This window comes from Thermobia domestica, chromosome 11, assembly GCF_964235325.1.
Source record: "Thermobia domestica chromosome 11, izTheDome1.hap1.1, whole genome shotgun sequence".
In the NCBI taxonomy this organism is placed as follows: Eukaryota; Metazoa; Arthropoda; class Insecta; order Zygentoma; family Lepismatidae; genus Thermobia; species Thermobia domestica.
Genome location: NC_137464.1, coordinates 148,366,682 through 148,382,290, shown reverse-complemented (window position 1 = coordinate 148,382,290; position 15,609 = coordinate 148,366,682). Strand labels below are relative to the sequence as shown.

At 36.0% G+C, this 15,609-nt stretch overlaps 1 protein-coding gene across 1 annotated transcript in view; it reads right to left on the bottom strand.

Moving 5' to 3' along the window:
- LOC145664486 (uncharacterized) overlaps nucleotides 1-9,196 on the bottom strand; it is a 72,379-nt gene extending 63,183 nt beyond the window's left edge. The window contains exon 1 of the mRNA XM_081731205.1: nucleotides 8,676-9,196. Within this exon, the coding sequence (XP_081587331.1) occupies nucleotides 8,676-9,039 (364 nt within the window). The 5' untranslated portion in view covers nucleotides 9,040-9,196. The remainder of the gene's footprint in view (nucleotides 1-8,675) is intronic.
- Between the last annotated feature and the right edge of the window lie 6,413 nt (nucleotides 9,197-15,609).

Here is a 15,609-nt window from a genome sequence, read left to right as displayed (position 1 = left end):
GCAGCATTAAATTCAGAAAATTTTTGCTTATGCTCGAGAATTTAATACAAACTATTCATTTACTTGTTAGTAGTGATGAGCAAATGCAAAACCTAGACCAAGATCCGGGTGGTCTTGGTCTTGGCCTTGGTCTTGCCCCGAAACCCTTGATCTTGGTCTTGCTGCAAGAGTCTTGCAGGTCTTGCTTTTAAGAAATGTTATGCTTTTCATAGGTAAATTTTACTCTCGATAAATTCTATAATGCGCCAATAGTAACAGAAATACATTGCATGTTTCTAAATGTAATATAGTTTTCCTTCGTGTAAGTATGATGATCATGTACAACATAGGTGATAACCTTTATTTTTTTTCAATGGGTCCCTACGCTTCACTACTTATAAATTACAACGTTTCGTAATCTTATATTTTTTTTTAACAAATTCAATGCTCCACTGGTTCCCACATTGGTGAGAATATTCTTTCTATATTCTTCAGGTATCTTCACTATTACCAAACTACGCTAGATCAACACTAACCTGGCGCTTCTCCGCGGCCAAGTAGTTAGCTAATTCCTACTCAGGTACGTGAATCAGATATAAACCTGAGTAATGTTTCGTTTCATATAACCTGAATGCTATCCGGAATATCTGTCCCCTTACTGAATATTAAATCCGAGAACACAAGCATCAAAGGCACACGTAGTAAGGCACACGTAAAAGTCAGTTGCTGGGAGAAAAAATGCATGCCATTGAGTGAAGAATCATTTTCAATATAATATGGATTGTTTTATTAGCGAATATGACTGTGTTGATGCATAAATGCTATAGAAAGGAACTCTTTTAATTAATTTTTCGATTGGATATTGTGTTGGAAAATTGGTAGATAATATAAGTACCAAAAAAAGAAAAAAGAAAAAAAAAGCAAAAAATAGAAAAGTAAATAGAAAGAAAAGTTGCAGATAGTGTCCAACTGCTAATTTTATGTCAAAGTATGCATTTTTAAAACAGATATTCTAAAGCAAATCTTCAGATAGTATCTCTTTCACTTTGGAAAGGATGATCGTACATGTATGTAGATGATAAAACTTTTCTCTATCATTAATAACAATTAGACGATACAAAACGTTTACCGTTTGATATAATGTGTAGTACAATTCTGAATTCATACTTCGAATTCAGCAAGTGTGATATTAGAAGTATTGAAAGCATAGACACCCACAGGGGAGGGCAAGAGGGGTCAATTACCCTCCCCTGGATTTTCGAAAATGGTTAATATTTATAAGCTCTCCTGATGATAAATGTTTGCTTTTAAAATCAACATTCAATAGAAGTAACAAAATTTTGTCATGCACATCTCCAAGATTTTAAGCTACTCCTCTCCCCCGTGTGATGTTTTATAATCTTTTCAGTAATGATTATATTCTGCCTAATGAATGCAATGGCAAAGTATTTTGAATGATTGATATTACCCGCCAGTTAAGTTGAAAGGATAATTTCTCTCCTTATATATATATATATATATATATATATATATATATATATATATGTGTGTGTGTGTGTGTGTGTGTGCGTGTCTTGTCCCCCCCCCCTTCCACCCTTGGAAAATATCCCGCAGGCGTCCATGATTGATAGTAGAAAACATAATTGATACTTTGATGTAGGAGGATAATATTATTTATGGGAAACGGTGGAAATTCAATATATATTACAATTTTCTACAGAATTACCACTAATTTTCATACAGAATCGCCATTATTCGGCGACGTATTATTTTAGGAGTGAAGAATAAAAAAGGAAACATTACGCTATTTGCCCCATTATTATTATTATTATTATTATTATTATTATTATTATTATTATTATTATTATTATTATTATTATTATTTAAGTCTATACTTTAAAAATACTAATAAAAATACATTCAACTAGAATACCCTGCATGATTGTTAAAGTAAAACCCCTGGCATTATGGGCTACGACAGTCCAGGGAAATTAGACCAGGTAATTTTCACTTGAGTAAAATGTAGTCATTATTAGGGTACGGACTTTTAGTGCTCCGCCAATTTTCAGAATTTGGTTGAGGTTGCTGAAACAAGTTAGTACATGGCTTTTGGTTCCAAAGTCAAAATTTATGTACATCTCTACCAAAAAGAACCTTCTCCGCCCAATTAAGAAATTCTTACTAAATAATTACCAAATCTTCAGTTCTATCTCGCTTTTTTTTTTCATTATCCGTATTCTGTACCGAGGTAGGTCTCTGTTCTTTCTCGTTCTCCGTCATTAGTAACATTGATTTATTGCATTCTTCATTATGTACAAAAATGTACGCAAGTTTGTTTAAAATATGTCACAACATAGTAGAAAAATATCGAAACGCAAGCTCAGAAACACAAATGGAGTAAACAAATAGTTCCCCGGTCTCTCTCACATTGGGGAGAATGTCATCATCATAGGTATTCTGACTTTATTGGCAGGTCACTTTCTTCAGCTGAGAAGCTTCCATGCTCCACGGTCCTCCGCTAACCTTTTCGTCTTCGCGTATGATCTTTCTGTTTTAACATCATCCATTAATTGTAGTCTCCTTCGCCCCCTCCCTCTCTTTCCCGCCACCATACCCTCTAGGACGTCCCTCATGATACAATCTCTTCTTAGGCAATGTCCCAACCAGTTTCTCTTCCTCTTCCTAATAATATCTAAAAGTGTTCTTTTCTCACCTACCATTTCTAACACTCTCTCATTCGTTTTGCGCTCGACCCAACTAATTCTTTCCATTCTTCTCCACACCCACATTTCGAAGGCTTCCAGTCCTTCTCTGGATTTACATTCTCCAGAAGAAGGGGAGAATATAAATAGGCCTAATAACAGAACTACATAGAAACTTGCTAGGAGTATGAAATTTTGCTACTGCCGATTAAAGTAAGTAAAATCAGAAATTATTATCGTCAGTAAACTAAAAGTGCTTGAGACAATGTTAGAGAAGATCTGATCTATGGCAAATGTAACAATAGGGAGCAGAGAGCTTTATAACGTGGAAAAACTAGTTGAAGTTATCAATTCAAAATCAATTTTGTATTTTTCTAACCTGTAAGTTATCCACATATATATTCTTAAGCTAGAAGTAAATTACATTTTCAAGCAGAAACAATAAAACATACATACTTCAAGCGGAAAATGATAGTCTGCAGAAATCAGCAAAACTCAGACTTTGTAGTTCAGTTGAAATTTAGATATCCAACTAATGTGAAAGAACTAAAGTTTAGTGTGAAAACTAAACCCTGTTCGGCCTAAGATTTAAACTGCGATAAACAAAGCCACGTGAAACTAAATCTCGCTGATTTGCTGTTGGCCTACCGACGCTTGTACTCCTGCGCAAAATAGTTCATATGATTTGATTATTGCTTTCACTATGAAGCTCCATATAAAACTGCTACATTATTATAAATGACAAAAATATAATACGGATTATCTAATAATACTGCAATGAAGTGTGGTTAATGAAACAATAGAAATAAACACTAAGCATGCGCAGTAATTGTGGCGCCAATTCAACTGTGAAGGTGTGTTCTGCTTTTAAGTCTGAAAGATGGCTGACACGAATCCCTTTTCCGGGAGTGTTGTGGTGAAACATCAACAAGGTAAACGTTTACTCAGTAAGCAACAATTGTATACTAGCGAAATTCAAATATATATATTTTTTATTAATCTTTCGAGTTTTTTTTCCTTCTTTTCTGCTGCTGCTGTAAGTATCTGGATAACACGAGAAGTATTGTCATAATGCACTTGTATAATTTGCTCCTCCCCGTGGGGAGTGGGAGTGATACATCACTAGTCAATCGTACTTGTGACAAGCGGAAGGATACAAATATTTTGTTAATCGGAGTTTAGAGCTTACGCTGAACAGAAAATAAGTGTATGTTCCCTTGGCGTTTGTAGACGTTGAACGCTCATTCTCGCACTATGAAGTACTCTCGTCAAACCGATGAAGTCTGATATTTTTCAACACTGAGATGACGAATATTGTAAAATTTCATTCATTTCTATTTCACTCTTCCGTGACTAGACATGTGAACAAATTGAAGGTAAATAAATGTGATATGAGGGAGGACCCAAAAAGAACCGGACTTTCGTTCTAAAAAAAAAAAAATAAAAAAAAAAATAAAAAATAAAAAAAAAAATTCCAAAAATCTTTCAGTCTCCTTCAAAGTACTTTCCATTAAATGCGATTCATTTCTCCCATCTTCTTTCCCATTGTTTGAAGCACCTTTGGAACTCTGGAACTTTTATATCGTCGAATGCGCTCTGCGAAGTTTTTTTTACAGCCTCTACACCATCAAAACATTTTCCTTATAGATTTTGTTTAATTCTCGGAAAATGTCATCATGTTGGTCAAAAAGTTTGGAACACTTTCAATCTGATTTTTCAAGTCCTGGCTCAAATTCAGACGAATGATTTGATCCTGTGTGAGCGGGCGAGAAACAAACTTAGCGGCAACATGTCTCATTTGCAAAACCTCACGCTGGGACGAGCTCCAGCTCATTCCTGCCTGTTTTGAAATATCATCGATCATGAAACGACGATTCTCGCTGATTCTGGGGCAGATTTGTTCCATGTTTTTTTCGTTTCGAAATGATGAAGAGCACCCAGAACGAGCATGATCTTCAACACTCATCTCACCACACTTAAAGCGCCCAAACCACTCAATACATGGTGTGCAGTTCATAGTATTCTTCTTGAAAGCCTGTCGAAGCATTTGGTAAGTTCTCGTTTCCGATTTTCCAAGTAGGAAGCAAACACACTCCTTGTTCCTTTGAATCTGCCATAACGATTTCGCAGGCGGCACACGAGAACAGTTGAGAAAAACAATAACACAATCAAACGTTAACCTCCTACGCAGACGCCGCTTGGCCAACTGATCTGGGAAGGTCTCTACTAGACCCACCTAGCAGGAGAACTCTCTACTACGCCTAGGAACGGCAGCGCTCTTTCAATCAGGTTTCTTTTGGGTCCCCCTCGTATTCATTTTCGTTTTCGATGTTCAATTTAAGACATATTTTTCAAGTAGCCAAATGTCTAGACGTATAGAATTTGGTATAAAAATATTGAAATAGTATTTGCAGTGTAGCTACTATAATTATTAATTAAGATAGCATTAATTCTACCAAATTTCTACGGAGAATTGTCTTTTTTTTTTTTTTAACTTTCCACCCATTATTTTAGTACTTTCTTTCCACCAGATATCCTAACCCTAGTCATTACATCTCCGCTTATCACCGTCACGTTCTAGTTCTCAAGATCGAAGTTTGTTACTTCTTGAATGAAGTAGCTTCACCCAGGGGCGGTTTTAGGATTTTAATTTTGTGTAGGCCCGCTCCCTCGCTTATGGATACATATACACATTTGATTGATTAATGACAATAGCAAAATACTTTACAGAAATTGTTGAAACTATTCGTTAAATAATTATCTACTATTAAATATAAATAGTGGAAAATGTATTTTTTAGCGTTTATATATTTTTCAAAATTTTTGTTGGATAGGCCCGTGCCTACCCAGCCTACCCGCTAAAACCGCCACCATTGCCTCATGATGCTGGCTCAACACTGAAAATTCTGTAACCTCACGGAGAAATAAATACAAGACCATACATTCAAAAACACTCGAGCACACGTGCGTATATTTTTGTAGTCTTTCGTGTACAGACACATCCTGGAAGTGTTCTTTTGATAATTAAGCAACAAATACAAGAAATTAAATGTCACGTGTACACATTTTCTAGAATAAATTAAAAAGATAATTAAAGGTAATTTCAGAATTACAATATTAATATTATTAGCAGTAATATAATGTTAACATTATTTAGAAACATATATACAGCATTATAATTCGGGAAATTTGTGATTTTTCAATATACATATACAGGATGTTCCAAAACAACACCGACAACTTTGGGAGGTGATTCCTAACACCAAGATAAGATAAAGAGTATAGACCAACTTGGCTGCATAAATGCTTCCTTTCGGAGTTATAGGATGGTGAAAACGTGAAAAAATGAAATGTAAACGTCCATAGCTCCAATAATATGGAACCTACTGTAATCGGGTCAAGACTTCATCGAGGAACTAATATGTGCGTTATTCAAAAATAGGGAGTTTGGCTGCGGGCATACAATTTGAAGTACTCATCAGCTACCTCTATAAAAATTGTTGCGAAAGTACTGCAGGGTTCCGAAACTTAGATATTTGGATAGGATACATACTAGTTCCTAAGTGAAGGCTTGACCCGACTACGGTAAGTCCCATAATTTTGGAGCTATGGACCTTTAAAGCAAACTCTTCAACCACCCGACCGACCGGTCTTGATTAAATTTTTAACATACATGTGGTTCGGGCCTGGGATGGTTTATATTATTTCACTTTGACGGTGTAACTTAGGGAAGGGGATGGGACATACATACATACATATATATATATATATATATATATATATATATATATATATATATATATATATATATATATATATATATATATATATATATATATGTAAAAATTACTTAAAATGACCGATATTAGTGTCAAATACATAGTTTTCGGGGTTCCTAAGTTAATTGGTGACAGTTTTGGTGCCCTTTATGTCCAAAATGAAACTATTATCCCCGTGCGAAGAACGGGCATTCTGCTAGTATACTTATATATATATATATATATATATATATATATATATATATTCACAGGCATTTAATATTCACATAAACATTTTGATCAATATTTCTAAGCATCTTCCTATGATGTTAAATCGTTTGGTATACCAAAACGCAGCATTCTTTTTCAATATATAAGCATATGTAATTATCTAATATTCTAAATAATATGTAATGCATATATGTTTATATGTATGCATATATAAATAATGTGTATTCTAAGCATATGTAATTATATAATATTCTAGGAGTTTGTTAAAATTAATATTTTAACAAGCTTCTAAATTATATTATAATTATTTTGTTATTGAACGAAACTATAGGTAGAGGGCTGAAAAAATTACATTATTGCTCATCCTACACAGGCGCACAAGAAAAAAGCGAGGCCAAATGGTTAGCGAACACATCTTTAGCACGAGAGACCCGAGTTCGATTCCCGGCTAAAGGTCATGTAATTCGGATCCCACGTTAAGTTGTAGGTCTACATCTCATATACTATAACCCACTGCTGAAAAGGATTAAACTCAAATCTATCAACAGCAAAGAAAAAGAAAATCGCTAAAGGACAAGGAGAAAGAAGATCTAATATAGGAAATAAATGCCTCACGCTCTTAATTGTGTACTCTTTAAAATTAATTATAAAAGAGATTATATAAATGTAACTAGAGAGGGCATGTGGTATGCTTGAGCGGATCCTAATAGAAAAATATATGATTCGACTTCTTTTAATTCATGTATTGGAAAACCAGTATTTGTAATAAGCAGAGATTTAAATGGAAAGTTATAAATTTGTCACGAACAATTTTGCTAAATCTCTTTATCAATTAAGTACCAAGTACTATTGTAACTGTTAGTAGCATTTTAGTGAGGATCATTACTACTTGCAATCCGAATGTTATTACTTCAGTACCACGTTAACACTATACTCGACAGGACCTTTGGCACACCCATGGGTGGCGATTAGGGAGGCAAGAGCGGGCAGTTGCCCCTCCCCCTTTTTGAAGTGACCCCTTAATGTATATAGTTCCATTTGGAAATATAAAGTTTTTCTATGTATTACTGGTTCATAGAAAAATTTATGCCATATAATATTTGCTCTTACGTGAGTACCTATTGGTTATTTGTTTTCCCGTGGAGTTAAGATAGCTACAGGAATTGCGTTTTAATTGCAATTCAAATCAATTAATATTGCAATTATGTATTTCTTTCAATGTTGTAACATATCCTTGTGGTATTTACTGTCTCATTTTCAAAGTAATAACATACATTTAATAGCATGTGTAGACTTAAAAATACAACGTGTTCTTTAACCCCAGTTTCAATATAACTTCTACCCAACAAGCCTCGTTCATTACTATGATTAATATTATCCTTTTTTATTTATTGTTTTACAAATTTGTTATTAAATAACCTATCACACAATTTTCCATATTGAATTTTAAGATGTTCACGAGCAATGGAACAAATCTCCTCTTACACTTCTGTTCTTTAAGAGTACAAAGGGCTAGTACCTACTTGCATTGCTTTTGTCAATTTACTTAATAAAATATGAAATACGATATGTGATGTTTTAACTGAAAAGATAGTATCCTATTAGTTATACAACCTTTCGTCGAAAAACCAGATCATGTCTTGCTCTCCACCTTTAACGTCCAATCGCCACCACTGGGCACACCGTAACCAAAAGGTCGGTATACAAGTAAGGCCGAAAAAATTTACAAACATGATTTGAATAGATTTGATAATTTGGTAATAAACTACTTTTTTACTCGTTCCCGTTGTATAGCACTCTATCATTGCACATACACTGCTTATACTTGTAGTAAGCAACTGAAACGACAATATGCATCTGAAGGGTAATTGCCAGTAGGAGAACCCAGAGCTTTAATTTCCCCTTGCAGGATAACCAGCAGTGTTATGGGATGTCGTTATCGCTGGACCAATTAACTAAGCCCTTTGACACTCTAGGTACCCTCTCCCTCTTACCTGTGCATTACCTTGATTTAGGGTTGATGTTATTCTTGAGTATCTCTTCGGTGACTCTCTGCTTCTACTGGCACACGTGGTGTTCGGGGCTTTTTCCACTTGATCGGTAGCAGTAGCAGTTACGGCTCTGGGTGTTGCACTATGGTGTAGTGGGATTAAAGGTGGCGGGAGTTGTAAATGATGAAGGAAATCCCTCGTCGCAGCAACTTTCCCATATGCAGCGGCAGCGGCTGCCGCTGCAGGGAACAGGTGGTGAAAAGGATATGGTGCTAAAGGTGCAGGGGGAATTCGTAAGAGAGGAGTGCCACGAAGTCTGGCCAAAAGGTCGGGCGCGAATCTATTCAGTCCGCTACTGTTGTCCATGACAAGGGTCATATCGCGTCCAATCACCAATTACACTGACACAAAAAAAGAAAAAACTTAGAACTGATTATTTTAAAAAAAGGCACAAAAATTTTCTTCTTTCTTCAGTTGCGCGTGTTCGGTTTTTCGGGCCTAACTGTCGGCAATCCAAGCTCCAAACTGCTGCCGTCACGTGCGGGCGAGCGATTTCAGATAGTGATGTGCTTCCTGCCTGTCACTGGAACAGCGAACGAATGGTTTGTCACAGGTTCAAAAATTGGAGTCGTTACTGCTGATTACTCCGGAACTGAAGTTAACAACTCCCGTTCCGCAACCGATGACATAGCAAGTGGCAATTGCGTTATTTGACCCAGCTAATGCAAATTACGTTTTCATTTTCAATATATTCTCTTTTTTCTACAAATTAAGTTATATATATATATATATATATATATATATATATATATATACAGGGTGTTTCAGATAAAACGTCCAGCGCTTATAAATCCGAAACGGCTGAGAATAAAAAGATGAAACAAAAACTGAAATAGGAAAATGTCATAGGGCGTATCACATGGTGTTGTTATGGTGACTCCCAGGGCCCTCCTTCAAGGGGGCCCAGGGGCCAACTTCTAATTTTCAAATAGGAACATGTATTGATTCATACATCATTCAATAGTACTTGAAAAACGAAACAACTTTTGTAGGAAACAATTTTCGATTTGGGCCACCGTTTTTAAATGGCCGCAAAAAGTGGGTCCTATATCAGATAAAACGTCCAGTGCTTATAAATCCGAAATGGCTGCGAATAAAAAGATAAAACAAAAACTGAGATAGGAAAATGTCATAGGGCGCATCACATTGTGTTGTCGTGGTGACCCACAGGGCCCTCCTTCAAGGGGGCCCAGGGGCCAACTTCAAATTTTCGAATGAGAACATGTATTGAATCATACCTCATTCAATAGTCCTTGAAATACGAAACAACTTTTGTAGGAAACAATTTTCGATTTGGGCCACCGTTTTCAAAATGGCCGCAAAAAGTCCTGTATCAGTTTGAAGTTGACACCTAGGCCCCCTTCACTGAGATTCCTGAGGGTCACCACAACAACACCACTTGATATGCTTTATCATCGTTTCTATCTCAGTTTTTGTTTCATCTTTTTATTCTCAGCCGTTTCTGATTTAGGCCTACAAGCACTGGACGTTTTATCTGATACAGAACCCACTTTTTGCGGCCATTTTGAAAACGGTGGCTCAAATCGAAAATTGTTTCCTACAAAAGTTGTTTCGTTTTTCAAGTACTATTGAATAAGGTATGAATCAATACATGCTCCTATTTGAAAATTAGAAGTTGGCCCCTGGGCCCCCTTAAAGGAGGGCCCTGGGAGTCACCACAACAACACCATGTGATGCGCCCTATGACATTTTCCTATCTCAGTTTTTGTTTCATCCTTTTATTCTCAGCCGTTTCGGATTTATAAGCACTGGACTTTTTATCTGATATAGGACTCACTTTTTGCGGCCATTTAAAAACGGTGGCCTAAATTGAAAATTGTTTCCTACAAAAGTTGTTTCGTTTTTTAAGTACTATTGAATGAGGTATGATTCAATACGTGTTCCCATTTGAAAATTAGAAGTTGGCCCCTGGGCCCCCTTGAAGGAGGGCCCTGGGAGTCACCACAACAACACCATGTGATGCGCCCTATGACATTTTCCTATCTCAGTTTTTGTTTCATCTTTTTATTCTCAGCCGTTTCGGATTTATAAGCACTGGACGTTTTATCTGAAACACCCTGTATATATATATATATATATATATATATATATACCAGACTGTAGTTTGAAAGATATTCCATTTGTATCACTAACATTTTCCTCTCTAGCAGAAAGTCACGAAAGAAAAATAAATAAGAGAGGATGAAACCAGTAACAGATAAATTTGAATAGTAAAATAGTAGACTAGTCCAATAATTTCCCAAAGAAGCTTCAAAAGCTTGAAATGAGTCTGACTAGAAATATCATCAGACTGTAAACACTCGAACGAGGGCGATGGTTTGATTATAACAGTAGGGTCTAAATAAAGTAAGTCTTCGTTTTTCCGATTACTAAAGCAGTCCTGACATCTAGGTCTAAATAACCGGGCTACTAAATAACTGCTGATAACTTAAATAAGGATAAAAATAAAGGATAAAGTTGAATTTCGTATATTGTTATTTTGTATCCTGATAGAAAATAGTGCCCTTTGGTACCCTGAATTAGTTTTGACCATTTGCAGTAGTACGTTTTTTTCTACGTAATACTCTCCACCGACGGCTATGTGATCACAATCAATAACACCTCATCAAACATAATATCACTCCTTTTGTCCCAATTTATAAAATTTATAAACTTGATAAATAGGCTATCTAATTAAAATGTTAGATTTATGTGTTGTGGTCAAGAAAGTTTATATGCTTGTGGTCAATCCTTTCACCAGTGAAATTTCGAACACCAGAAGAGCTAGAAACATGCCGATTTCGCTGGTCGATTCCCAATTTCGTGTAGATTTGCCAGTTCTCATTCATTTATTTATCCATTCCACATTTTAGGTGTCGTTTTGACAATATTAGTTTAATATTGTCACTAGGAGGTCCATACCCTTATGAAAGGCAACCAGTAGAGGTGCTACGTATAGCGGGTTGATGGACATTTCAGGCGCTTTGCTTTAATCTGAATGACAAAACCTTTGCGAACTGTCAACTTCGAAGGCTTGTGGACCTACAATGAGTCGTACTCGGATATGGGATTATAAGAAAAAAATATTTGTATTTAGTATCATCTATCACTTATCCAAGTGTGCCCCAAACTCACCCCAACATTCTATATATTAAAATAATACATTTATATGTTTGTCTATAGCAATTCTGAGCCCCTTCGTGGCTAAGCGGTTAGCGTACGCGTCTTTGACGCGGAAGACCCGGGTTGTTTAACGTGAATAAATTGTTGTTTAACGTGAACCCCAGTTCACTACTCCGGCTTGTATCCGCAACAAATATTCTTACCAGAAATCAAAACTGGGTACACACATGCAGAAATTTCGTGCGATAGCCAATAACCAGTTAAAATGTTCACATTAACCTATTGCTGTAGATTATTAACAACATGTATTCTTACAGAGAATCGAACTCACAATTGTCATGCGATAGGTGATTAGCTCTAAACTGACCGTTCAACAAACTAACCATTGAAGTTCCTTTCCAAGATATTGTGTTCCTATTAAATAGACTCTTTCAGTTCAGCCTGAAATTTTAATAGTAAGCAAATAATAATAAAAGTGACAAATAACAGATAATCTACATCACAATCCTTGAAGTAGATAATGGTGGTTTGTTGATGAGAGTTTAGCGTTCCTTGCAAAAGCGAAAGGATGTAAAACATAATCCTACAGACTAACTTGGTATCCAAATAACATGAACTCCGCCGAAAATCGAGCTCGTGGCTTCCACGACAAAGGCGCGCACGCTAACCACTTAGCCACGAGGGAGCTATACTTGAAAATGTCGAAAAAGGTGTGACAAACATTATGAACAATTCTGTGATAAAATAAGCAATGGTTTATACTAAAATAATCTGCAATGGGGTTCAGGATGTTGGAAGTTAGCAAAAATATTATTTCATATTTGAAAAGGTTCTTGAATAAATAAGTGATATTTCACCTTGAAATATACACTTTGAATTTGATTTTTGACAAACTCTTATATATGTTAAGAATTTTAAGCCTCGAGGGTCTTTATAAAGTGATTAGCTTAAGGATAAATCTAGGAAGTGGCTCACTAAATCACCATTTCTTTCCTGATTTGTGCATAAATTAACATAACTAATTACATTATTACTACATGTCGGTGTGATGTCGAAACCTATTCTTCCTTTACATATATTTCAGAAAGAATAAGTATAACGTCAACGTTTCATTAGCAAATGTAGCAGATCAAATTTAATAATGTCTAAAATAGCCTACGCAGTAGGGACTACTTTGCTTCTTAAAACCTATTTTTGATTCATAGAACCTCTATCAAACTTTTTTAAAGGTTTGTAAATATACTTAAGGTTTTGCAAATCTTTGTTCTTACACATAGGCAATGGTTCTGTTTGATACGAATAAAATTTCATTATGAAGAAAATGGCCTGCAGAGCACCTTCTCTCCCTTTTTAGTTGTTCTTGTAGTTGATTTGAGTTTCGCGTTCCGTTCAGCAGTGAGGCGTGACGTGGACCTACAGCTTAATGTAGAAAGCGAACAACATGAACCCTTGTCGGTAATCGAAGCCCTTTCTTTTTTAGAAAAAGTTATCAGAGAACGATCAATTGTTGCTCGTTGGGGTTGAAACCAATGCTGTATGTTACTTTGTATTGGAAAGCAGTGAGAAATTGGTCACGAATTTCGAGAATTGGAAGCAGTCATACACGTGACCCGGTCTAATGATTATAAACAACCTAGCAGACAACAAGCCGACACGGAAGACACCGAGGAAAACCGAAAGCAGACGGACCTCACGGAAGAACCCGAGGAGGACAAATAAAAGGAGAACCACCGAATGACCCAGCATCAGTCGTCCAACTGATCAAATCACCTACACCGCCCTGAGGTCGCACTGGACTTGGGGTGCAAGTATCCTTCCCGACGCCGCACTGGACTAGGGGTCCTTTCTACAACCAAGCCTTGCGAAGCTGCTTTGAGCTGAGGGGGCTATCCTTCCAGACTCACCGAACCGGCGGGTGACTTGAAGACTGCCTTGAGAGAAGGGGCACCGTGCAAAACACCTATTCTCCCGTACTTGGACATTAACGAGAAAACAGTATTGTACTCTTTGTAATCAAAGACGTTTTGTACTTATCAAATTTTATAATAAATTGGTGAAGGGTATAAAATCTCGGTCCATCATTGACTCTACCAAAATCATTACAATATTGAAACCGGTTGTGGTCGATTTCCACCATTTACGGTTTAAATAAATGATTATAATTGGAGGAGACGGAACCTATTCTTGGGGTGCTGAATGGATTCCAGAGAACTCGTTCTCTATATGTCTTATCGTTTTTGCTCTATGAAAATCAATTTTGAAAGTGGAAGTAGTAGTAAATTTGTATCAGTTCCGGTTTTAACAGGGAGATAGGGGTGGATATAGTTTATTTTCTAGAGACGTTGAATCAATTTCTTAAAACTGCTTGTCGCTATCTATTATAGTTTTTGAGTTATGGCTCGTAAGTGGTTGACCTCTATCACTTCTGATTTATATAGAAGATTAACTGAGGAAATGGAACCGTGTTGCCCACGGGACTCGAGAAACTTCTCGTCTCAAAAACGAGACGATAATTCTTGTATTTCTTGCCTAGTCTCGAATTTGAAAAGGTAAAAAGGTGCAATATCAATTTTTTTTTCTCTTACGCTGCAGTGAAATATTTTCCAATATAAACTGCCAACGCGCTTGTAGAGATGTTAGTTGCAAATTAATAATTGATACTTTCATTTAAGAGGTCAGCCCTTTTGGAGTTCGTTTGACAATACGACCTCAGTTACTAACATCATACGTGTTCTTATTTCTGTGATAATTCAGGTTTGAACTTCCTATAAAGCATTTCTATCGATTCAAATGTTGTCAAAACCAGTGGCGTATTTAGGATCTTGTTTCGGAAGCAGCTTGGGAACCAGTAAGAAGCATTTTTGGTGTACGTATAATGCGAAAAAATAACAATGAAATTATTTCGGGGAGGGGGGGATTGAGCCCAATATCTCCAATAAATATGCCACTGATCTAAACATATTAGTGCATAAATTTAAATTACCCTTCATAATATTACTAAATACGTATATCCATTGCATTGTTCACATAGAACAATATCATGGTGATGGAGCAACTTTTCAGTGTTATATCTTAGTTACATGAGTTTCGTTTCTGAGTTAACAGGTTTTCAGGCCCAAATCTAAAATTAAAAAAAAAATATATATATATATATCATCAGTCCCAGGAGCTGCCGAAAGACAGAATACCTAATAATAATAATACCCGTAAATATTTATTCTTTTAAAGAGAAAAGATGTACCCCATTCTTGTTCTGCACCTGTATTTAATTAAATTATATGATGTGCGTGAGCTGTAAAGATCTGTTTTCGTCCCAACTGTTATATTAATAAGTCGAAAACTAACTGCTTAACTATGTTTGTTTTCTTCCTTTAAAAATTAATAAAGCCATTTCTTGTCATTTGTTTATAATAATTATTATCATTTACCAAGTGTACAGTGCCTATTTTGAATATATATTTTAAACACATTCAGAAGAAATCGTTACTAAAAGTGTTGGTTCGGGAAAATTTTACATGGCTAAGTTTTATTCCGAGAGTTTCTGGCCAGGCTTGATTTCGTCTAGTAAGATTTTAGTCAGCGAGGTTTTCGCTAGGCGAGATTGTGGGCCGCGAGAATTTAGTTGCAATGTTTCACCCACAAATTATCAACAGATCAAGTATTAACTCTGTGTAATGGATGGTCAACTGCAAAATAGAAGTATGCACGAATGTGGATATATGGAATACTACAGCTTTCTTTGGATATATTTTTATTGATTCCGTG